The sequence below is a fragment of the Lipotes vexillifer genome, unplaced genomic scaffold (genome assembly GCF_000442215.2).
Source record: "Lipotes vexillifer unplaced genomic scaffold, Lipotes_vexillifer_v1.1 scaffold397, whole genome shotgun sequence".
Taxonomy (NCBI): Eukaryota; Metazoa; Chordata; class Mammalia; order Artiodactyla; family Lipotidae; genus Lipotes; species Lipotes vexillifer.
Genome location: NW_006772681.1, coordinates 1,535,421 through 1,560,600, shown reverse-complemented (window position 1 = coordinate 1,560,600; position 25,180 = coordinate 1,535,421). Strand labels below are relative to the sequence as shown.

Here is a 25,180-nt window from a genome sequence, read left to right as displayed (position 1 = left end):
GGCAGGGGGCGGGGCGGGGGGGCACGGCAGCACTACAGACACGCTGCGGGTGCTCGCCTCTAAGGGCAGGTCCTGGGTCTCTCTCTCTCTCCACAGGTGTTCCGGTACTCCCTGCAGAAGCTGGCGTACACCGTGTCGAGAACCGGACGGCACGTGCTGGGAGAGCGCCGCCAGCGGGCCCCCAACTGAGGCTCCAGCCCCCTCCCCTGGGCGGCCGTGTCACCAGGTGCTCCTGTGCAGTTCCACCAGCATGGGAGCCAGTGCCGCGCAGGAATGGGGCGTCCCCTGTGCCCTCTCGCCAGAGGAGCACTTGCCAAGGTCAGTGAGGGGCCGGTAGGCCCCCGGAGAAGCAGCACCGACAATGACGACAACACCAGATCCCTTCCCCACCCCTTTGCACCCGTCCTACTGCGGGTGGCGGTAGAGGGAGGAGGGGGGAATGGGGGGAGCAGACCCCTGAGATCTGGGCACAGGCAACGCATTCAGATCTGGACCAAGTTGGGACAGCGCCATCCCAGCCCCACAGCCATGGCCATGCCAGCAGGCCGCACCACAGAGATCCAGACAACCACACCAGCCAGCAGAATGGACATTCCAACTTCACCAGCCGAAGCCCTGAATCTCCGTGCAGCAGACAAGTGACAACTGCGTGCCTGTGTGGTGGGGCTGGAGGGCAGAGGGTGAGGGAGGAGGGTTAAGAAACAGAGCGGGGCCCTCTCACTGTCCCTTGCCTACGGCATGTGCATTCATTCCAGCCTTGCTGCCTTTGCTCCCTCAGTTCCTCTTTCCCCCCACTCCCACCCAAAAGAAATGTGTCACTCAATTTGGACCTACTGAACAAGAAAACGAATCCCATCTTTACCAAAACACCTTCTCCAAGCCCCCAACCCCTCACTGATCTTGCATCCCCCAGGTCTCACGCAATTGTGGTCAATATTGTGGTAATCGCTAATTGTAATGATTGTATAAGTGTGCATTAGTTGTGTCTCCCCGGCTAGATTGTAAGCTCCTGGAGGACAGGGACCGCCTCTACAAAAAAATTAAAAAAAGTACCTCCCCTGTCTCGCACAGTGTCCCAGGACCCTGCGGGGCGGTGGAGGCGCACCAAAAAGTTTTGTCTCCTGTGACTTCTTTTCCGGCTTCAACACATACTTCTAAGACTGGGCTGCTGTGCACTCTACTTGGGAGAGGGGCGGAGGGGAAGCAACAAAATGGGAATAAACCTTCACACACCCAGTTCCATCTCAACACTGTTCTGAGATAAAGGACCGCATGCCCGCACCACCACCCAAAGAAAAAGGTGGACATCTTCACTTGTGGTCTCGGAATAAGGGACCACTTATACCTCCCCAAAGGTGTGGGTGCCTTCAGTTTTCCTGGGATAAGGGGCCTTGGCAAGTAATCAGTGGGAAAGATGGAAGGTGAGAAAAGATAGGAGAGGGAAAAGTGGGAAGAGCCCTCAAAATGGAGGTACTAGGGACCAAGAGGGTGATCAGGAATTCAGAACACAGTCTTATCTCCATCCAAGATCCCCAAGGAAATGAGCAGGGGGGGTGGGGGAGGGTGGGGGGCACTGGTTTGGACAATGACTATGGCGTAAAAGGTGTGGTGTGGCGCCTCCCCCACCCAGCTCATCCCTCCCGGCCCTATCACCTCTACCAGAACCACTACAAGGGCATCCTGCCAGGCCTGCCTACTTTCCCAGGGTCTCCTCCCCCACCCTCAGGAACCTCTCTTCAGCTCACTCTCCCCACTACTGGGTCCTCTGCTTCTCCCAGCATGAGCCTCCATATCCTTAAGGGTGCTTACCAGGTCCCGGGCCCTGGGCTCTCCCCTGCCATCATGCCAGGGTGGTAGGGTGGGCTGCCTGCTCGGCTCCCAAGTTCTCTCTCCCACTCCTCAGTGAGTCAGGGCTTCTTTTACGTGGGGTCAGCTGATTGCCTCACCAAATGGCCCTGCCGCCTGTTCAGCCTTGTCTCTGGCTTTGTGTGCCCCTGTCACCACACACCTGTTCCTGGGTCAACATCCAGGGAGTGAGTTGGAGGGCTATAAATCTTTCTGCCACTTCCTCAAATCCCTTAGTCACAGTGGTCACAGACAATTCTGGAGCACAAAGGACCTCAATCCCTTGAGCCTGATGTTACCCGCCCCTGCGCGAGACCCCAGCGTTTCTCAGCCCAACCACTAGCACCTTTAGAAGAACCTATAACTTCAGTTCAAGATAAGAGAATTATGGGGGTGGAGGGTGTAGACCTCAATTCCAGTATTGGCTTTGCCATCAGTCAGCCCAGGGAACCTGGTCAGGTCACTCCTAGCCACCTTCGGTTCTCCTCTGTAAAAGGACTGCTAAGATCCTAGTGAACCCCAACATACTAGAAACATTCTGCCATCAAAGTGGCAATCAGGACTCAATGGGACTAGGGTGCGGATGGGCGATCGGAGCCTCATCTTCCTCAGGCCGGGTGGTTCCAGCCCCTACCGTAGCCTATTGGTGGGGTAGGTCTCCTCTTGCCCCAGGGTGACTCAGCAGCAGGCAATGCCCACACCTCCTTTCTGAAGCCTGTATCTTGGCAAGCCTCAAGACTGGGAGTTTCTGTGGTTTTCCACAATAAATGCAGAGAACCATGAACATATTTCAACATGTGGTCTCAATAAAGGGTGCCCTTCCCCTCAGAGCCCTCAAAGGGTGTACCCACAGCCCCACTGCCCCAGATGCTCTTATCTCAGCCCAGTTATAAGGTAGCTGGGTTCAGGGGGACAGGCTGCAGCAGCACTGAAGTGTCTGGCTGCTCTCGACACTGTAGGCCCCCTTTTAAAAGGCAGGAGGCTGCTGTCAGCCCCAGGGCTTTCCAGATGATCTTGGCAAAGCCCAACTGCAGGGCTTTCTCCATCCATCCATCAGCAGGGCTCTGAGTGTGGCATGATGAAATGACAGACTTCCAGGCAAGGGCTGCCCTGATGGGCTGCACTCGCATGGGTGGCCTGAATGTGCAATGTCCACTCCTCCCTTTCATGCCCCATCCAAACCCTCATGTTATGGCAGGAAACACAGTCCACCAGAGAAGATGGAAGGAATGTGTTCACTTTCTATTCCTGTGCAATGCTTAGAAGTCTAGTCCAAACACATCTTGTTTATAAAATTTTTTCCAGAAGCAATACCATTAAAACATTTTATTCTGATAGAGAGCAACAAAAAGAGTTGAAAATGACTACAGTTTTGTTGCAAAGCCCTTAGTCCACAGGCCCCCCCTTTGCTTAAATTTTCTCTACCACATCCTCAAGACTTTGCCCCCACGAGGCCAAGGATAGAGCAGTTGAGTTATGAGGGAACTGGAATGGCTTTGTGAGACTCCAGCAACAGGCAAGACTCTTGGGACTAATGCCCCCAAAGGATGTTAGTTTCCTAGCCTAACAAGTTGAGGTTAAACCGCAGAGGGGTTTAGGTACCATGACTGTCGGAAGTGTGTGGTGCTATGTGACACTGTTACCTCTACCTGTGGAATATCTGGATTGCGAATGAAGGACAAGTTTCTTGAGCTTCCGTTGCAGGACAGCAACAGCTTATTGCATGTGGGTTGGGTTGGATTGGATGAGGGAGCAGGTGTGCTGTGAGTCATTTGCTAGACATTTATTTTCAAACTTCTATCTACTCAGAAGCCAGTACCCTACAGTGAGAATCTGAATTTGCAGTGAGTTTTCCCCCAGAGATTTAAACGTGCACATATATACAAAACATTAGTCTAACAACAGTCTCTTTTTCCCTGGAGACATCTGATTTCCTCTATATGCCCCAGAGACATGTCACCATCTTCTCTGGTTATGATCCTGCTTCCCCTCCCCCTCCCTTTCTCCCTCCCACGGGGCCCATTCCCCAGCAGGATCCAAATTCCAGAGCATTCCCAGAACAGGAAGTCAGAGAGGCAGGCAACACATGGTCCTTGGTATATCATACAGCGACAGGCTTGAAATGGAATGCATATGTTTCAAAGATAAGAGAACAACAACAGAAAAAGACAGCCAAACCCAGCCTTCCAGATTCCTCTTTCAAACAACATGTTACAGATAAAAGGTTAAACTGTTTTTGGCAGCAATTCTAACAAGACCAATTTCAGATATGGAAGTGATCTGGTCACTGGAAACCGACCAGGGCTCGGCAATCTTTCAACAGATTTGCTGACATTAATTAGTCTCTGATTTAAAACAAACAAACAAACAAATAAACAAGATCTAACACTTGGCATTAGCACTTAAGCTGGAAGTGTGTGTGTGTGTGTGTGTGTGTGTGTGTGTGTGTGTCCTGGCTTTAGTGTTGCCGTCCAGAAGGCTGAGGGGATGGTTGTACCATGACAGGCAGGGCAAACAGAAGCTGTCCCCAAAACACCAGTTCCCTGAAAGGGATAAAACATGATCCGAACCTATAAACAGAAAGGCCGTTTCTTTCCCAGAACAGACCCCAGTCTGCCCCAACATTTAGCGTTGAAAAGGGACACCTAGAAGGAAATTAAATAAGGTGTGGAAGAAGGAAGGAAAAAGCAACTGTCCCCCATCCCCCATTCTTCTCTCCAGGCCATTAGTGTGCCAGGCAATCCATTCCTTCAGCTGCCCTTGAGGGCCACTCCCCACATATACTGTAGGAAAGGGAACGGGTGTCCGGACTTGGTGTAAAATTAGAGAGAGTAAGAAGCACCCGCGACCCAAAGCAGAGCGTCAACCTATCACCCTAGACACCAAGGCGGGGACCCGGGGAGGGAGACCCTTTTCTCTCCTCTCCCCCACGCCCCTTCTGGTTTAAAAAAAAAAAAAAAGGCAACTTAAGTGGCGGGGACAGAGTGACAGGCATCTCAGAAGCTGGGCCCCCTGCCACGGGCACCGGGGCCGCAGAGAAGGTTGTCGCACCCCCAGCCCCGAGCTCCCCAACTCTGCCTGCCCCATCCCAGAAGCAGACAGGCGAGTGCTGACCTTGGAGGCCTGAACGAGAACCCAGGAATCCAGTGCCCTGCCCTCGGGCCAGGAAGAGACCCCCAAAGCCCAGGCTGGGGGCCAAACAGGGCAATCACGTGACACGGACAGGGGCGGCCCCCAGGGTGCGCGGAAGGAAAACCCCAGAGAGGGACCGGACGACGCCTAAGGTGACCCCGAAGGGACAACATGGCGGCGCGGCCGCATTGAGGGCCTCTCATCCCGCCCCCAGGAGGCCGACGCCACGGTACCTGCGAGCCCTGCCATGGCGCCGCCGCCACCGCTGACGCCTTCGCAGCCGCAGCCGGCCACCACCTCAACTCGCCTCCGACGCCGCAGGAAGCAGGGGAGACGCCCCCTTCGTCTTCTAGTCGAGCCGACCGAGGACCCCTTCTGGGATCGGGCTGCCTACGGCATATGCCTGATAATACGACCTAAATTGTGTGTGGGGGTCTTCTATGCTCGATATCCTCCTAACATGTGCCACAGATGACTATTTGAAAGACTTTTTGCTAACGTGTTCAGAAATCTGGGGGTTCTGAAGTCTTCAAATCCGAAGAAATTTTGATCAGGCGCATTCAGGACAGCCCCGAATCACGCCCCCCCCACCCCCCCCGCCTTGGTGCCCTCATACATATGCAGTGGATTGTGATCTTTACACATTTAGAGCAGAGGGGGCGTACCCTAGTCTCTGTAGGTGAACGTTTGTTCGCTTTGGTCCTCGTGGATGGCCCGTGTAATCTGTGAAAACGTTCCCGTGGCTCAAAGTCCGCCTCCTCCCGGGCCCCTTTACCAAGGCCAAAGGTCAGGAGCGGAAATATTCCGGCTCAGAATTTAGGATTTGACTTGGGTCAGGACCTGACTCTTCTTCTTGCCCTGTACTTTAGGCGAGCCACTTGCCCACCCCGACTGTTAGCTTCCCCGAATCTGATGAAATGCCTACTTCACAGGGTTGTTATAGGGATTAAATGAGTCAATGTATCGATTTATTAGCTAAATAAGCACATTCCTTGAGCGCTTACTGTGTGTAAATGCAGTGCTAAAGGCAAGAGGATAGAATGGAGCGTGAAGTGGGCGCTGTTCTAATTCAAGGAGATGCCCGGCTACTGGGGGAGAGTGGGGGAGGGGTGGAAAAACAATCATCAAATTACTTATATGTGCAATCTAAAATATGACACAAATGAACATATGTACGAAACAGGCTCATAGAGAACAGACTTGTGGTTGCCAAGGCGGAGGGGGTGAGGGAGGGATGGATTGGGAGTTGGGGATTAGCAGATGCAAACTATTATACTGTATATAGAATGGATAAACAAGGTCCCACTGTATAGCACAGGGAACTGTGTTCAATATCCTGTGATAAACAGTAATGGAAAAGAATATGAAAAAGAAATGTATATACAGGTATAACTGAATCACTTTGCTGTACAGCAGAAATTAACATTGTAAAGCAGCTATACGTCAGTAAAATAAAATTTTAAATCATCAAATGATCACTATCTGTTAATAATTTAAATCAAATCAATATATAATTATGCATGATGGGAAATGCTGTGGGGGAATATGAAGAGTGCTATGAAAAATTAATGGAGGGGAATTCCCTGGCAGTCTGGTGGTTAGGACTCCATGTTCTCACTGCCGAACGCGCGGGTTCGATCCCTGGTCGGGAAATTAAGATCTTGAAGGCTGCACAGTCTGGCCAAGAAAAGAAATTAATGGAGCCCCTCATGTAGTGCGAAGGGTGAGGGTGGAAACTCCTTGGGAAGCTGGCATTTAGGCTGAAAAACCAAAGATAGTTTTGTAGGGCAAGAGTGAGAGGGGAAATGTCGTAGGCAGAAGGAACCACTTGTCCCAGATGTGGAGGTGGGAAGCAGCAGCTGAGGGTGAGGAAGGAGCAAGTAGGGCAGGTAGTGCTACCTAATGAATTTGGATTTTATCTTTTTATCATTTTCATCAGGGGAATGATACCAGGTTTGGGTCTCTGAAAGACCACGCTACGTGGCTTGGAAAGCACTTTCGAGTGGGTGTGGGGAGACCAGCCAGAAGGCTGTTGCAGGTTTCCAAGTGCAAAGGAATGGTGACCCTGGCAGGGCGGCGGCTTGGGAAGGTGGGGAAGCAGAGAATGTAAGATGGAATGTGGGTGGGTGTTGAGTCATTGGCAACGACACCTAGATCTTTGCCTTGAGTATGAAAGAATGAAAGAGTCCTTGAGTAAGGTGGTAAAGCCTGCAGCAGGCTCAGATTGAGGGGGAAGATCAAGAGTTTGGCTAAGAAGGTAAGTCTGAAAAGCCTGGGCAATGGTTGGGTGGAGAGGGTCAATAGGCAGCTTTATATGAGACTGGTGCTCAGAAGAGAGATCTGGGCTGGAGATACATATTTCAGTAACATCAGCGCACAGTACACACATCATGGTGCTGGATGAGGTCCTAAGAAAGTGAAGGTAGATTAATAAGTAGGCAGAGGAAGAGCCAGGAAAGGAGGCTGAGAAGCAGTGACCCGTGGGGTAGGAGGAGGACCAGGTGAGCATGGGATCCCAGAGAGGAGGTTTCAGGAAGGAAAGAATGTTCAGTGGAGATGACTGCTATGGAGGACAGAAATGGCACCACTTGGTTTGGTTACAAGGAGGGGCTTAGGGACTGTATCCTTTATGATTCAAGTTCCAAAAACAAGACCGTAAATCACTTGGCTTAAAAAAATAAGTATACCCTGCCACTCAGTGGCAGGTTAGTTGAGTGGCTTGACCACGTCATCACAAACATTCCATCTCTTAGGTTCCTTCCATCTCTGCTGTGCTGTCCTCATGTTGGTTTCATGCTCGTGGTCATAAGATTGCCACCCCAGTTCCTGGGGTCTCATCCACATGAAGGAGATGACCATTCCTCCTGTAGCTAAGGCTCAAACAAACCTCTGTCTTGCTGCTTCTGGGCTGAGGGATCTATGCACTCATGCCAGGCACACCCAATATCCAACACTGGAGGAAAAGAGGAGTCTCATAGTGGAAACTCTTGTTTAGAAAAGAGAAAGGCTAGGCATTGGCAAGGATGTGGAAATTCTTGCACACTGCCCGTGAGAGGAAATTGGTACAACCACTTCAGAAAACTGGCAGTTTCTACTAAATGTAAACAGACATTTATGCTATGACTAGAATTTCCACTCCTAGCTTTTCATTCCAGGAGAAATAAGTGGCTATTACAAACTGACTTGTGCAAGGATTTTCATAGCAGATTTACTCATAGCTCAACGTGGATATAGCCCAATGTTCATCAACAGGAGAATGGATAAACAAATTATGGCATGTCCATCCAATAGACTACTATGTTTTACATATAAAAGTACAAATTGCTGGGAGTTCCCTGGTGGACTAGTGTTTCGGATTCTGGGCTTTTACTGCTGTGGTCCGGGTTCAATCCCTGGTCAGGGAAATGAGAACCTGCAAGCTGTCCGGCATGGCATAAGAAAAAAAAGTACAAATTGCTGACACATGTGACACTATACATTATACTCACATATGGTATGTGGACTAAAAGAATTCAGACACAGAAACAGTACATATTGTATGATTCCATTCACAGAAGGTTCAAGGGCAGGCAAAACTAATCTATGGTTCTAGAAATCAGAAGCCACCTGGGTCGGAGGGGGCTGGGGGAGGGGGAGATAGAGATGGGGGAAGTGCAAGAGGGACTTTTCTGGGGTGCTGGAAAAGGTCCATATCTTAGTCTGGTTGGTAATTACATGGGCAAAAATTCAAGTTGTACCTTAAGATTAGAGGGCTTTACGTACTTTATATATGTTATACCCCGAGAAAAATAAAATATAATAAGAGGGGAGGAGGTCCTGCCATCCATGGCGTGTGATGTGTGCTGCTGAGGAAGAAACAGAAGGTTTGTTTTTGGAGGGACTTCACCCTCCAGTAAACTTCATGCCAGGTCTGGGCATTGACAAAGTCGTGGTAGCCAACCCTCTCCCGCTCAGGGCCCCAGAAAACAGGAGAAGGTGAGGCAGGGCCTCTTATTCACATGGAGCTGACTTCTCTTCCCTTCTCCTGGACCCACAGGACTGCTCCACCACCGCCCCCAGCTCCGTTCCAGGTGGGAGAAATGACACCAGAGCTGAGCTCTGACTTGAGGGATCTGGAAGTTCCTTCTGCCCTACAATTTTGTTCAACAGACCTTAACTTCCTGTCAAGGCCTCTCCAGCCTGCCGCCTCCCCCAGACAGCTGGACGCACCTGTGACTCCTGCCCTCTCGTTCTCTGCTCTCCTTATGTCTTGTCCCTCCCTTCAGAATCCCCCTTCGGGCCTTTTCTGTCCCCACTCCAGGCCACAACCCTCTCTCTCCTCGGCCCTGTACCAGCTTCCGTGCTGGTCTTCCTGACCCCGCATCTCCCCCAGAACAATTGTCCTCCATACAGCAACCAGAATGATCTTCCTAAAATGATCCTTCCTCTTGAGGGAGTGTCCCCTCTCCCCTGTCTTCCCCTGTCAATAGCCTCTCCAGTGTCCAAGCCCCAGGTCAGCGCCACATTCTCCATGAAGCCTTTGCATTCATTCAGCAAACATTGACTGAGCACCTAAAATGTGGCCAGGCACTGTGCTAGGCATGGAGGATAGAGAAGTGAGTAAGACAAACGTGGTCTGTAGACAGTCTGGGGAGACGGGCAATCAAGCAACGCCTCTGTGTGTGCACTCCCTCTGTCTGTTAACTCTGACTTGGCTATGAGCTCCTTGAGGGCTGGGCTCATTCTGAGGTCACTGCTTGGTCTCAGAGCCCAGTAGAGGGCCTGGCAAGGAGGAGGGGTCAGTAACTGTTGAATGAATGAATGAATGAAAAGCTAGGCCAACCTCCTCCCTGTTTCACTTTCCTCCAAGCCTCCAATTTAGCTGGTAACCAGGTCCAAGGAATTCATTTGGAACTGGATGGCAAATTTGGAGCTAAATGATAAAGAATCAGCAAAAGGTTGGTATTTATAGAACAAGGTTTTGTGAAGGCATAATACCTACTTTCCTGCATCATCACTCCATTTGACAATTTTTTTTTTTTTTTGACCGCACTGCACGGCATGTGGGATCTCAGTTCCCCGACCAGGGATCGAACTCACGCCCCTTGCATTGGAAGCGTGGAGTCTTAACCACTGGACCTCCAGGGAAGTCCCCAACAATGCTGTTTTTTGAAGATCAACATTATTTCTTTACCAAGACTTAGGTTCAGGAAATTTAACTGTAATAGAGCAATAGTTATTTGTTAAATCAGCAAAGAAGCTACGTGATATCAGAAGCTTTAAAATGTAATAAGAAACAAATGAACAAATATAACAAAACAGAAACAGGCCGACAGATATTGAGAACAAGCTAGTGGTTATCAGTAGGGAGAGGGAAGAGGGGAGGGACAAGATAAGGATAAGGGATTATGAGATACAAACTACTATGTATAAAATAAGTAAGCAACAAGCCTGCGCGAAGCCATGAAGACCCAACGCAGACAAAAATAAATAAATAAATAAATAAATAAATAAATAAATAAAATTTTAAAAAGTGTATATTGTACCACACAGAGAAATACAGCCATTATTTTGTAATAACTTTAAATGGAATATAATCTATAAAAATGTTGACTCATTATGTTGCACACCTGAAACTAATACTGTAAATCAACTATACTCTAATTAAAAATATGTAATAAGAAACATTGTTACCAAGGTGACCAAAGAAGTGAGCTCTAGGGTAGTACATACTGCAGCCAGAATGACCTTTTTTTTTTTTTTTGGTTTAATAGTTAGCCATTGTTTTTTTAAAAAATATTTATTTATTTGGTTGTGTGGAGTCTTAGTTGTGGCAGGCAGGCTCCTTAGTTGCGGCATGCAAACTCTTTGTTGAGGCATGCATGTGGCATCTAGTTCCCTGACCAGGGATCAAACCCAGGAGTCTTACCCACTGCACCACCAGGGAAGTCCCCAGAATGCCAGGGTTTTAATCCCACTCAGCATTTACTAACTGTGTGACCTCAAGCAAGTTACTTAACCTCTCTGTGCCTCACTTTTCCCATGTGCATAATGAGGAAAACTTGAGACTCTACCCCAAATGTTTATTTCTGGTAATTCAGTAAGTTCATGTTTTAAAGAGCTTAAAATAGCACCTGTCACAAAGTTAGCACTCAGAGGGCTACCTATTAGTACAAATGGATAAAACAGCCTATCCCAAGTGCTGGATGAGCTGTGGGAACCCAGATGGGGAGGGCCCCTCCCAACCATGGCCCTTAAGTTTGCCATCCTTAAGTAGGCAGGACAAGTGGGTTCAAATCCCGGCCCTGCTTTCAGGACCTCGAGAGGTCCCTGTGTCGCCGTCTTCAGTTTCTCCAAGGTCCTTTTTGTTCCAGACTGAGGGCTTTTGCATTTGGGAAGTTAGTGCTGCTGTTTTAGCCTAGTCCGTGGCGACATCTAGTGGTAATATGGGGAAATGCCTAACATTCTTATTAAGGTGTCTTCAACCTATTAATGATATGAACAATAATGGTACAGTACATTAAGTTCTTCCTATGCTAGACACTGAGTGTTAAATGAGCTGTATTAGTTAATTTTAAATGTAATTCTATAAAGGATAGACTGTTATTAACCTTATTTTACAGAAGTCAGTTGCCTAAGGCTACACAGCTATAGGTGACAGAACTGGATTTGAATTCAGGCCATGTAGACCTGAAGTTTGCATTATTAATCCCTCTACGTCAGGCCACTGCATGAGTACCGGTAAAACACGAAAAATTATATTCCTGCCTCATGCAGAACATAACTATAATCTATAGTTATTTTAGGGAGAATAAAGGAAACTTAGACTTCTATGTTTGAATAAGCTGTAAAATGTCTCCCTAATATTCCTTGGAGAATTTAGGACCTAGGGAGCTCTTCCTTCCCAGTTGGCCAAGTCAATCCCAGAAGATTATGGGATCCTGGCAAGGACTATCTATGAAGCCTAGATTCCTGAGTCCCAGTTGTCATTCATTCATTCAAGCCTACAACAAACACTTATCGAGTACCTAGTGTAAGCCAGGCATTGTGCTAAGCTCTAGGGATACAGGGGTGAACAAGAAAGAGAGAGAGCCCCTGACTTCACTGAGCTCACAGTCTGACGGTGGAGGAGCCAGACATGGTACATGAGATTATAAACATGTCACTGTATCATGGCGAAAACTCGTAAACAGGGGAAACTAAGTTAGTGTGGGGATGGCCAAGGAAGGCTTCCTGAAGGTGATAACATCTAACCTGAACACTGAGGATGAGTAGGGAGTTTTCTGGATCATGAATGTGGGTGACAGCATTATAGGGAAAGAGAATAGAATTTGAGACAGCCTAGAAGTGAGAGATTAGGGCTGGTCCAGAGAACACAAGCAGGTCAGCGTGGCTGGATCTCTGAGGGTGAGAGGGGATTGACCTGGTCATGGTCATATCACACAGGGTCTTACAGGCCAAGGAGAGGGTGTGGATTTTATCCTGAGACAATGGAGAGCCAATGGAGGGCTTTAAGCAGAATATTTGTATCTTTAAAAGATCACTCTAGGTGAAGTAAATTGATTGAGAGCCAGAGAAGTTGTGGGGAGATGGAGGGGAGGCCGAGGCAGATGTCTGGGTCGTGGTGGTGGCTTCGTGGAGGGTAGAGGAAATGGTGATACAGGGAGGTGGACTAGTTTGTTTCTTTGGAGGCAGGGCTGTCAGAATTGACTGACTGCTTAAATATGAGGGGGTAAGGAAAGGAAGTGAGGATGATTCTTGGGATTTGGGCTTGAAAAATGGATGGATTTACTGAAATGGGTAAGACTGAGGGAATAGCAGACTTGAGGAGACTATCTTGAGTTCAGATCTACCCCAGCAGGTAGAGATTCCTTTTGTCGTTGTTGTTTTGACTCAGGTTATGCTGTGACATTGCCCCAGACACAGGGATGGGAGGAGGTAATGGGTGCCAGAAGTGTTGCTGAGAGAGACCGCTGGGCTCTGATGCCCTGATGTGTATAGGATCGTGCCAATGACTTCTGAAGAATCAACGCGAGGAGAAAAGGAAATCAGAATGCTTTCCATACTTAGTTGCACAAAAGAATACTTTTTTGACTTTTCCTTGGAGAAGGCAGATGGGCCCACATGTCCATTAGCACAGGAACTTCTTTCTGACCAATGAGTCCATTGAGGTGAGGATTTATTTGAAACTCAAGTTGATGTGACTCTGAGGAAAGGGTGCAGACTGTGGCCCAAAATTCCCATCTACAATTTGAAGTTTTTACTCCTCTGGTGGAAAGCAGTGCAATTTCAGCTACTTTAAGTAAAAAGGGAAATGTATCAGCAGAATCTTGGGGCTCACAGAATTGAGAGGCAATTAAAGAAGCAAGCGTCAAAAGCTCCCTTACTGCCTCAGGGCCTTTGCACATGCCATGCCCTCTACCATTCTACTGGAATACCTCCCCTACCCTTCTTCATCTGGCTGACTCAAACTCATTCTTTTTTTTTTTTTAAATTAGAAAAAATTATTTATTTATTTTAATTTTTTGGGCTGCCTTGGGTCTTCGTTGCTGTGAGCGGGCTTTCTCTAGTTGCGGTGAATGGGGCTACTCTTTGTTTCAGTGCACAGGCTTCTCATTGTGGTGGTTTCTCTTGTTGCACAGCACGGGCTCTAGGCACGTGGGTTTCAGTAACTGTGGTGCATGGGCTCAGTAGTTGTGGCTCACGGGCTCTAGAGCACAGGCTCAGTAGTTGTGGCACATGGGCTTACTTGCTCCACAGCATGTGGGATCTTCCCAGACCAGCGCTCGAACCCGTGTCCCCTGCATTGGCAGGTGGATTCTTAACCACTGTGCCACCAGGGAAGCCCTCAAACTCATTCTTAAGGTCTTGGTTTTACTGTTGCTTCGTCAGCTGTCTCCCTGGTTTTCCAGGTGAATTCAGGTACCCTTATAGCTGCTGTTCCCAGTAGCAAGTACTTTTCCATTGTAGCCCTTAACATAATATTGACTAAATAATTATTCATTTGGTTAGCATCTGCTTTCCCCAGTAGAGTGTGAGCTCCGTGAGGGAAGAGACTAAGTCTGTCTTGGTCCCTGTTGTACTTCCAGAACCTAAGACATGGAGTGATATATGAGGTTATGCTGCAAGGACAAACCAACCCAAGACCTCGGTAGCTGATGACCGCAAATGTTTATTTCTCATTCATGCTTCATGTCCATTGTGGCTCAGCTGTGGCTCTGCTCTATATTGTTTCACTCTGGGACCCAGTCGGATGGAGCACCCTCATACTGGCAGGGACTAGATCTGACTCATCTGTGTGTGCTAAGACCCTAGCACAGGACCAGGCAAAAGGGCGGTACCACCTGAGGTTGGTTGAGTGGAATTGTGCTGAGGTCCTGGCAGGGAATGGGGGTTAGTCCTAGGAGTCAGCTGAGTGGGAACACCACAGACTCTCCCTTTGGGATCTTTGTCAGTCATCACACATGCCTCGTATATCCTTCCAATAGTAAATCTGAGTCTTAGTTTAAGCAATTTGCTCAAGGTAAAGCTAAGGAGCAGCCGGGAGTAGAGAAGAGTGGTTAAGACATAGGCTTTGGAATCAGAAAGATCTGCGTCAGAGTCGGCCTCTTGTGACAGTAAAACAACAGCTTAAATAATGACAGTAATACATTATTTCCCATGGAATAAAATAGGAATCCATGAGTCCAAACTGTTAATAAAGAAATAAATGGGAGAGAAGGGAGAGCTCTTTCTTACAGCAGAATGCCAACTAATTCATATAGAAGGGATGACGGGGTTAGAAAAATCACTATTTTGCAACCATAATAGCAAAATACAAAATACGAATACTCTGTGAATAAGAATAAGAATCATCAATGAATGCTAGAACCTCTGGGTGAAAGTTTGATGAGGAATAGTATATTCACAGTCTCGAAGTGTCTCCTTCCAAATGGCTTATTAGTTACAAAGGACAAAATGATGATAGTGGAGAAATCTGGCAGATCCCCACCTTAGCCCAGGGATCAAGGTTAACATCACAGTGACAGGACAAACCGACATGTGTACCCCTCAATGAGATGCCCCAAGGAGGGTACCACTTATGTGGTCTTCCTGTCAAAAGGGCAGAACCTAAATCTGATCATGAGAAAACAATTAGACAAACTGAAATTTGGGACGGTCAACAATGTAACTGACTCTCCAAAAATGTCAATGTCAAGAAAGAAAAAGAAGAGAACTTAAAGGAGGATAGGGAGATGTAACAACTAAATGCAACATGAAATTCTGTATTGAATTCTGCCCTGGAAAAAAATGGCTATAAGGGACACTATTGGGGAAGTTGGCAAAATTTGAATGCAGACTATGAATTAGATAATGGTCTATTTTTCCATGTTAAATTTTCTGATTTTCATAGTTATACTATGATTATGTAAGGAAATATCTTTGTTCTTGGAAAATTTAGGGGGAAAAAAGGCATGATGTCTGTAATTTACTTTCAAATGATTCAAGTATACATGTATATACAGAGATATACAGAGATAAACAGCAAGAGAGAGAGACAGACAGAGACAGAGACATAGAGAGAGAGACAGAGAGGGAGACAAAGAGAGAGAATGGGAAAGAGAGAATTTTAAAGTAAATGTGGCAAAAGGTTAATAATATGGGATTCTGGGTCGAGGGCCTATGGAAGTTCATTCCACTATTCTTGTGACATTTTTAAAATAAATTTATTTATTTTTAAATTTATTTTGGTGCATTGTGTCTTCTTTGCTGTGCACGGGCTTTCTCTAGTTGCGGTGAGGGGAGGCTACTCTTGGTTGCAGTGCGGGAGCTTCTCATTGCGGTGGCTTCTCTTGCTGTGGAGCACGGGTGCATGGGCTTCAGTAGTTGCCGCACACGGGCTCAGTAGTTGTGGCTTGTGGGCTCTAGAGTGCAGGCTCAGTAGTTGTGGAGCACAGGCTCAGTTGCTCCGTGGTGTGTGGGCTCTTTCCGTACCAGCGCTCGAACCCATATCCCCTGCATTGGCAGGCGGGTTCTTAACCACTGCGTCACCAGGGAAGCCCTTGTGCCTTTTTCTTTAAGTTTGAAGTTATTTCAGGAAAAAAGTTAAAATTTTTTAAAAAAACCCTTTAAAAATCATGGTTTCCTCTTTTTTTCCCTATATTTCATCAAAATCCTAATCTTAGCAATGTGAAAAAAACCTTCATATTAGAACAGAATAAGCATAGAAGTTGTGTGATCAGAAAGCAAGGCGCACAGCAAACACTCAGGAAGCAGTCGCTGCCCTGAGGATCTCTGGGACCCCACACAACCCCCTGTGCCATAGGAGGGAGATCACCAATCCCACACAGTCTGTCAGCCATAAGACAAATGCCGAAAACCTTTTTGTGGCCTCAGTGATCTGGTTATAAACTCAGCTCAAGGACTTGCTGAAAGTATTTTGCACAAGATAAAGAGACACTTAAAAATTGAATTAAAAGATCATGAGTGGGCTTTCCTGGTGGCGCAGTGGTCGAGCATCCACCTGCCAATGCAGGGGACACGGGTTCGAGCCCTGGTCCGGGAAGATCCCACATGCAACGGAGCAACTAAGCCCGTATGCCACAACTACTGAGCCTGCACTCCAGAGCCCGCGAGCCACAGCTACTGACGCCCGCACTCCTAGAGCCTGTGCTCTGCAACAAGAGAAGCCACCGCAATGAGAAGCCCGCGCACTGCAATGAAGAGTAGCCCCCACTCGCCGCAACTAGAGAAAGCCCATGAGCAGCAACGAAGAACCAATGCAGCCAAAAATAAATAAACAAATAAATACATTAAAACAAAACAAAACAAAAAGATTGCATTTTTCCAAGCTGGAAAGCAGCCCTGAGAGGCTAAGAACACTTCTCCCATCACTTTGCGGACATTGGTAAATAACTTGACAAACTCCATGAAAGACTGATCCTGGAGATTGCTTCAGATGGTTTCCAGAAACAAGTTTGTTGTGTAAAAGTCATGACATCATGTTGATAAGGAATTAATTCTGTGTCTGACCTTGCCAGAGAAAGAGGTTAATATCACTCTTCTGAACTGTCGACTGGATACCATCACTTGGATATCTGGCAGGCATCTCAAACTCAGTGTCCGGAACAGGAATCTTGACGCTTCCCCCACCCCAGATCTGCTCTACCTGCCGTCTTTTCCATCTCAGCTGATGGCAAGGCCCTCCTTCCTTTTTCTCCATTTTCTCCTTGGAGTCATCCGTGACACTTTCCTTACCTCTGTTCAATCTCTGTGACTCCTGCTTTGAAAGAGCTCCAGAATCCAACCATTTCTCACTATTTCTGCCACTAATATCCTGATCCAAGGTACCATCATCTCTTACCTGGATTATTGCAAATGCCTTCTTACTGGCCTCCTCGTTCCAGCCTAGCTCTGCTGTGGTCAAGACCCAGCAGCCATGGTGATTTTGTTAAAAATAAATCAGATTGGACTTCCCTGGTGGCGCAGTGGTTAAGAATCCACCTGCCAATGCAGGGGACACGGGTTCGAGCCCTGGTCCGGGAAGATCCCACATGCCTCGGAGCAATGGGATCGGAGCAATGTGCCACAACTACTGAGCCTGCGCTCCACAGCCCACGAGCCACAACTACTGAGCCCGCACACCACAACTACTGAAGCCCATGCGCCTAGAGCCTGTGCTCCACAACAAGAGAAGCCACCGCAGTGAGAAGCCTGTGCACTGCAACGAAGAGTAGCCCCTGCTCGCTGCAACTAGAGAAAGCCAGTGCACAGCAACAAAGACCCAGCACAGCCAAAAATAAATAAATAAATTAATTAATTAAAAATAAAATAAATCAGATCATGTCAAGACTCAAAATCCTCAATGCCCCTTTATTTCTCCCAGAGTTAAATCCCAGATCCTATAAGACTCTCCCTGAGCTGCCTCCCTGCTACACCTTGGGCATCACCTTTGCAGCACTCCAGCCTCATGTTTGTTCTTTGCAGATTCCACACATCTTCCCCCCACCCCTCCTTATGAATTTGCATGGGCTGTTCCCTCTGTTGGAATGCCCTTCCTTCAGATATTTGCACGGCTTATTCCCTCGCATCCTGTAAATCTATATTCAAGTATCATCTATTAACCAAGGCAGACCTCACCATCCTATCTGAAACTGCAACCTACCCCACACTCAGATCCCTTTCACTCAGTTCTATTTTTTCCCATAGCACTTACCTTGTAACATGTTACCTTGAAACATGTTATGTAATTTATTCATTTAATATGCTTATTGTTTATTATCTGTCTCCTCCTCTTCCTGGGAGACAGGGATGTTTGCCTGTTTAATTCACTGATGTAACCCTGTTTTCTAGCAGACTACCTGGTGAAATAGTCCATATTTGTTGAATGAAAGAATCTGCGTACTTTCTGAGGTGTGTATATATATATATATATATCTGAAGAGGGATTCTCACTGCTGGATTTTTAAAAACTCTGAAAATGAGAATCATATAATTGCCTTATTGTTTAGAACTTTATCTTCACCCCAAACTAAATAGCATTGAAATGAAGGACTTGTTTTTTTTTGTTTCGTTTTGTTTTGTTTTTTGCGGTACGCGGGCCTCTCACCGCTGTGGCCTCTCCCGTTGCGGAGCAACAGGCTCCGGACGCGCAGGCTCAGCGGCCATGGCTCACGGGCACAGCCACTCCGCGTCATGTGGGATCTTCCCGGACCGGGGCACGAACCTTTGTCCCCTGCATCGGAAGGGGGACTCTCAACCACTGCACCACCAGGGAAGCCCAAAGGGCTTGTTTTGATTGATCATAAATATTTCTTTCTCTTTACTGAGGAGCATATATACTAACGTGCTATATTCTTAAATTTTAAAAAATAGCAGAAGTAAAACTGGAAAATTCACACACTTGTGGAAATTAAACAGTACATTTTAACACAACAAATGATCAAAGAAGAAATCACAGAGGAAATTAGAAAAATCTTACAGATGAATGAAAATGAAAACATAACATACCAAAACTTATGAGACATAGCAAAAGCAATGTTAAGGGGTGATTTATAGCTATAAATGCTTATATTAAAAAAAAAAAACAGACAAGAAAGATCTCAAATCCATAACCTAACTTTACAACTGAAGGAACTAGAAAAGGAAGAACAAATTAAACCCAAAGCCAGCAGAGGGAAGGAAATAATAAAGATCAAATCAGAGATAAATGAACTCGAGAATAGAAAACAAGAGAGAAAATCAATAAAACCAAAAGTTGGTTCTTTGAAGAGTTTAACAAAATTGACAAACCTTTAACTACATGGACTAAGAGAGAAAAAGAAGACTCAGAGAGTAACATCAGAGATGACAGTGTGGGCATTACTGCCAACTCTAGAGAAAAGAAAGAATTGTAAGATCATACTAAAATAATACTACACCAACAAATTGGATAACCTAGAGGAAATGGGCAAGTCCCTAGAACACAAAGCCTTCCAAAACTAAATAATAAAGAAACAGAAAATCCGAATAGATCTATAACTGATAAGGAGATTGAATCAGTAATCAAAAGTCTCCCCACAGGGCTTCTCTGGTGGCGCAGTGGTTGAGAGTCTGCCTGCCGGTGCAGGGGATGCGGGTTCGTGCCCCGGTCCGGGAAGATCCCACGTGCCGTGGAGCGGCTGGGCCCGTGAGCCGTGGCCGCTGGGCCTGAGCGTCCGGAGCCTGTGCTCCGCGACGGGAGAGGCCACAACAGTGAGAGGCCCACACACCCCATGAAAAGGAAAAAAAAAAAATCTCCCAACAAATAAAAGCCCTGAACCTGCTGGCTGTACTGGTGAGTTCTACCAAACATTTAAAGACGAACTAATACCACCCCTTCTCAAACTTTTCCAGAAAATCGAAGAGGAGGGAACATTTTCTAACTTATTTTATAAGGCCAGCATTATTGTCTTGATACCAAAGCCAGATGAAGATACTACAACAAAACAAAACAAAACAAAACAAACCTACAGACCAACCTCTTTATGAACTATGACATAAAAATCTCAACAAAATACTAGCAAACCAAATTCAGCAGTATATTTTTTTATTTTTCTATAACTGCTTTTATTTATTTTTTAAATTAATTTTTAATTTTATATAGGAGTATAGTTGACTTACAGTGTTGTGTTAGTTTCAAGTGCACAGCAAAATGATACAGCCACACATATACATATATCCATTCTTTTTCAGATTCCTCTCTCATATAGGCCATTACAGAATATTGAGTAGAGCTCCCTTCACCACAGAGTAGGTCCCCGCTGATCATCCATTCTACATACAGCAGTGTGCATATGTTAATCACAATTTATCCCTCCTCCCCACCCCTCCCCTTTGGCAACCACAAGCCCGCCCCTGAAGTCTGTGAGTCTGTTTCTGTTTTGCGGATAAGCCCATCTGTATCATTTTTTTTTAGATTCCACATATAAGTGATAATCATATGACATTTGTCTTTCTCTGTCTGACCTACTTCACTTAGTATGATAATCTCTGTGTCCATCCGTGTTGCTGCAAATGGCATTATTTTGTTCTTTTTAAACGGCTGAATAATATTCCATTGTATATACATACCACATCTTCTTTATCCATTCCTCTGTTGATGGACATTTAGGTTGCTTCCATGTCTTGGCTATTGTAAATAGTGCTGCAGTGAACACTGGGGTGCATATATCTTTCTGAATTATGCTTTTCTCGGACTATAGACCCAGGAGTGGGTTTGCTGAATCATATGGTAACTCTTTGTTTTTTTAAGAAAGCTCCGTTCTGTTTTCCATAGTGGTTGTGCCAATTTACATTCCCACCAGCAGTGTAGGAGGGTTCCCTTTTTTCCACACCCTCTCCAGCATTTATTATTTGTAGACCTTTTGATGATGGCCATCCTGACCATATGAGGTGTGAGGTGATACCCCACTGTAGTTTTGATTTGCATTTCTCATATAATTAGTGATGTTGAGCATCCTTTTGTGTGCTTTTTGGCCATCTGGATGTCTTCTTTGGAGAAATGTCTTTTTAGATCTTCTGCCCATTTTTTAATTGGGTTGTTTGTTTTTTTGATATTGAGCTGCGTGAGCTGTTTGTATATTTTGGAGATTAATCCCGTGTCAGTTGTTCGGCTTGCAAATATTTTCTTCCATTCTGTGGGTTGTCTTTTCATTTTGTTTATGGTTTCCTTTACTGTACAAAAGATTTTAAATTTCATTAGGTCCCATTTGTTTATTTTTGTTTTATTTTCATTACCCTAGGAGTTAGATCCATAAAGGTATTGCTTCAGCAGAATATTAAAAAGATTATACACCATCACCAAATGGAATTTATTCCTGCAATACAAGGATGGTTCAACATACAAAAATTGATCAGTGTAATGCACCACATTAACACAATGAAGGGGAAAAGAAACCCACATGATCATCTCAATTGATTCAGAAAAGCCCTTGACGAAATGCAACACCCTTTCATGAGAAAAACACTCAAGAAAATAGGAATAAGGAAGCTACTTGAACATACTAAAGGCCATACATGAAAATCCACACGCACATCATACTTTACGGTGAAAGACTGAAAGCTCTTCCTCTAATATCAGGAAAAAATGCAAGGATGTCTGCTTTCACCACTTCTATTCAACACAATACTGAAAGCTCTAGCCAGAGTAAGTAGACAATAAAAAGAAATAAAAGGAATCCAAATTGAAAAGCAAAATGTAAAGTGATCTCTGTTCATAGATGATATGATCTTATATGTAAAACCCTAAAGATTCCCCCAAAAGAGCTGTTAGAACTAATAAATGAATTCAGCAAATTAACAGGATGCAAAGTCAACACACAAAAGTCAGTTGCATCTCTGTACACAAACGATGAACAATCTGAAAAGGAAACTAAGAAAACAATTTCCTTTACAGTAGCGCCAAAAAGAATAAAATACTTATGTGTATTTTACCACAATAAAAAAAATTTAAGTAAGTTGTATAATAACTAAAGTGAGTAGGAAGATTGGCCAAGATGGTGAACTCCACCGCCTCTCACAGGCACACCAAAATTATAGCTAGTTATGCAACAGCATTGACCAAAATTACAACTAGTTACACAACAGCATTGACCAAAATTATAGCTAGTTACGCAACAGCACTGACCAAAATTATAGCTAGTTACGCAACAGCATTGACCAAAATTATAGCTAGTTACGCAACAGCACTGACCAAAATTATAGCTAGTTACGCAACAGCACTGACCAAAATTATAGCTAGTTACGCAACAGCACTGACCAAAATTATAGCTATTTACGCAACAGCACTGACCAAAATTATAGCTAGTTACGCAACAGCACTGACCAAAATTATAGCTAGTTACGCAACAGCACTGACCAAAATTATAGCTAGTTACGCAACAGCACTGACCAAAATTATAGCTAGTTACGCAACAGCACTGACCAAAATTATAGCTAGTTACGCAACAGCACTGACCAAAATTATAGCTAGTTACGCAACAGCACTGACCAAAATTATAGCTAGTTACGCAACAGCACTGACCAAAATTATAGCTAGTTACGCAACAGCACTGACCAAAATTATAGCTAGTTACGCAACAGCACTGACCAAAATTATAGCTAGTTACGCAACAGCACTGACCAAAATTATAGCTAGTTACGCAACAGCACTGACCAAAATTATAGCTAGTTACGCAACAGCACTGACCAAAATTATAGCTAGTTACGCAACAGCATTGACCAAAATTATAGCTAGTTACGCAACAGCATTGACCAAAATTACAACTAGTTACACAACAGCATTGACCAAATTTATAGCTAGTTACACAACAGCATTGACACAAATTATAGCTAGTTACACAACAGCATTGACCAAAATTATAGCTAGTTACGCAACAGCATTGACCAAAATTACAACTAGTTACACAACAGCATTGACCAAAATCACAGCTAGTTATACAACATTGACCAAAATTACTAGTTATACAACAGCATTGACCAAAATCACAACTAGTTATACAACAAACATTGACCAAAATTACAACTAGTTATACAACAGCATTGACCAAAATCACAACTAGTTATACAACAAGCATTGACCAAAAATCACAACTAGTTATACAACAGCATTGACCAAAATTACAACTAGTTATACAACAGCACTGACCAAAATTACAACTAGTTATACAACAGCACTGACCAAAATTACAACTAGTTATACAACAGCATTGACCAAAATCACGGCTAGTTATACAACGGCACTGACCAAAATTACAGGTAGTTGTACAACAAGCATTGACGAAAAAGACTGGAACCTACCAGAGAAGATCTTCTATGACAGACGTTACAAAGAAGGAATCACAACAAGACAGGCAGATTCTTTCCAAGGAGCGACGGGCCTGAGCCCCACATTGGACTCCCCAGTCTGGGGGTCCTGCACCAGGAAGATGAGTCAGCAGAATGTTTGGCTTTGAAGGCCAGCAGGGCTGGCTTTCAGGAGTCTTAAACGGTGAACACAAAGTCGCACACACTCCAGGATCCAGGGCAGAAGCAATAATTTGAAAGGAGCTTGGGTCAGACCTACCTGCTGATCTTGGAGAGTCTCCCAGAGAGGCGGGAGGCAACTGGAGCTTCCCCTGGGGACACAGACACTGCCTCCCGTTTTGGGGAGCCCCTTCTACCACGTAGACACTAGTGCTGGCAAGTGCCATTGTGGAATCCTCCCTAGAGCTCACTAGACTCAGGAGCCAGCCCAGCCCCTGCCCAACAGCCTGTAGTCACAAGTACTGGGACACCTCAGGCCAAGCAACAAACTGGGTGAGGACACAGTCCCACCCATCAGCAGACAGGCTGCCTTAAGAACTTCTTAACCCACAGCTAGCCCTAGACTTGGCCTTGCCCACCAGAGAGCCCAGGACCTGGTTCCACATACCAGTACACAGGCATTAGACCCAGGACCCCCAGGGCCCTGCAACCTTAGTCTCCAGGTCCCAGATCTACCCACCAGTGGCACCAGCCCCAGAACAATAATAGCCCCCCAGCCTGTGTACCCAGCCCACCCACTGCAAGCCAGCATCTGCCCTGGGACCAGCTGGGCACTGGCCCCACACAGCAGCAGGCTAACACAAGCTTTGGGGCACTTGGGACCCCAAAGTTAGCTGTGTCGGGAACTGGCCCCATCCACCAGCCACCTGACACCAGATCTGGGGCCCCTGAGCCCTGCAGCCAGACCCTAGGACTCAGCTGTGCCCACCAGTGGGCTGGCACTAGCTCCAGGACCTGGCTTCACCCACCGGTGGTTGGGCACCACCCTGCGATCTCCTGGACCTTGACTCCACCCACCAGTGAGCCAGCACAAGCCTCGGGGCCCCCTGGGGCTCTGCAGCCAGCCACCTTGTGACGTGGCCCCACCAACCAGGGCCAGCCACCTCTGCACAAGGCAGGGCCTGGCAACCAACCAGACTGGGGGCCAACCAAGCCTACCAGACCACCCTCAGTAGTCAGCCCACCACAACAGAAGGACCCATGCAGCCCACATAGCAGACACCCCTAGAACATATAGCTCTGGTGACAAGAGGGGAGTGTGATGCTGGGATGCCTAGGACATTTCTTACAAAAGGCCACTTCTCTAAATTCTGGAAACATAACCAACCTATCAGATACATAGAAATAAAAACAGAAAGTTAGATGAGGTAAGATGATAGAGGAACATGTTCCAAATGGAGGAACAAGATAAAACCCTAGAAAAAGAAGTAAATGAACTGGAGATGAGCCATCTACCTGAGAAAGAACTCAGGGTAATGATTGTAAAGATGTTCAAAGAAATCGGGAGAAAAATGGATGCACAGAGTGAGATGTTAGCACTTTAAAAAAAAGAATTAGAAAATATAAAGAACAGGCTTCCCTGGTGGCACAGTGGTTAAGAATCCACCTGCCAATGCAGGGGAAATGAGTTCGAGCCCTGGTCCGGGAAGATCCCACATGTCGCGGAGCAACGAAGCCCCTGTGCCACAACTACTGAGCTTGCGCTCTAGAGCCCGTGAGCCACAACTACTGAAGCCTGTGTACCTGGAGCCCGTGCTCTGCAACAAGAGAAGCCACAACAATGCACTGCAGAGAAGAGTAGCCCCTGCTAGCCGCACCTAGAGAAAGCCCACGCGCAGCAATGAAGACCCATAGCAGCCCAAAGTAATAAATTAAATAAATAAATTTTAAAAATAATAAAAATAAAAAACATTAAAAAAAG

General features: G+C 46.0%; 2 protein-coding genes across 5 annotated transcripts in view; one reads left to right on the top strand and one right to left on the bottom strand.

The window, feature by feature from the left end:
* NNAT (neuronatin) overlaps window positions 1-1,111 on the top strand; it is a 2,677-nt gene extending 1,566 nt beyond the window's left edge. For both annotated transcript variants that reach the window (XM_007447721.1, XM_007447722.1), the window contains one exon: window positions 97-1,111. In XM_007447721.1, the coding sequence (XP_007447783.1) occupies window positions 97-189 (93 nt within the window). In that variant the 3' untranslated portion in view covers window positions 190-1,111. The remainder of the gene's footprint in view (window positions 1-96) is intronic.
* Window positions 1-5,354, bottom strand: part of BLCAP (BLCAP apoptosis inducing factor) — a 10,672-nt gene extending 5,318 nt beyond the window's left edge. The window contains exon 1 of one of the 3 annotated variants that reach the window (XM_007447723.1): window positions 5,211-5,354. The gene's annotated coding sequence lies outside the window, so the exon portion shown is untranslated. Of the gene's footprint in view, window positions 1-1,809; window positions 1,991-5,000; window positions 5,102-5,210 lie in introns of those variants that run through there. The other 2 variants (XM_007447724.1, XM_007447725.1) reach the window with 2 other exon arrangements.
* Between the last annotated feature and the right edge of the window lie 19,826 nt (window positions 5,355-25,180).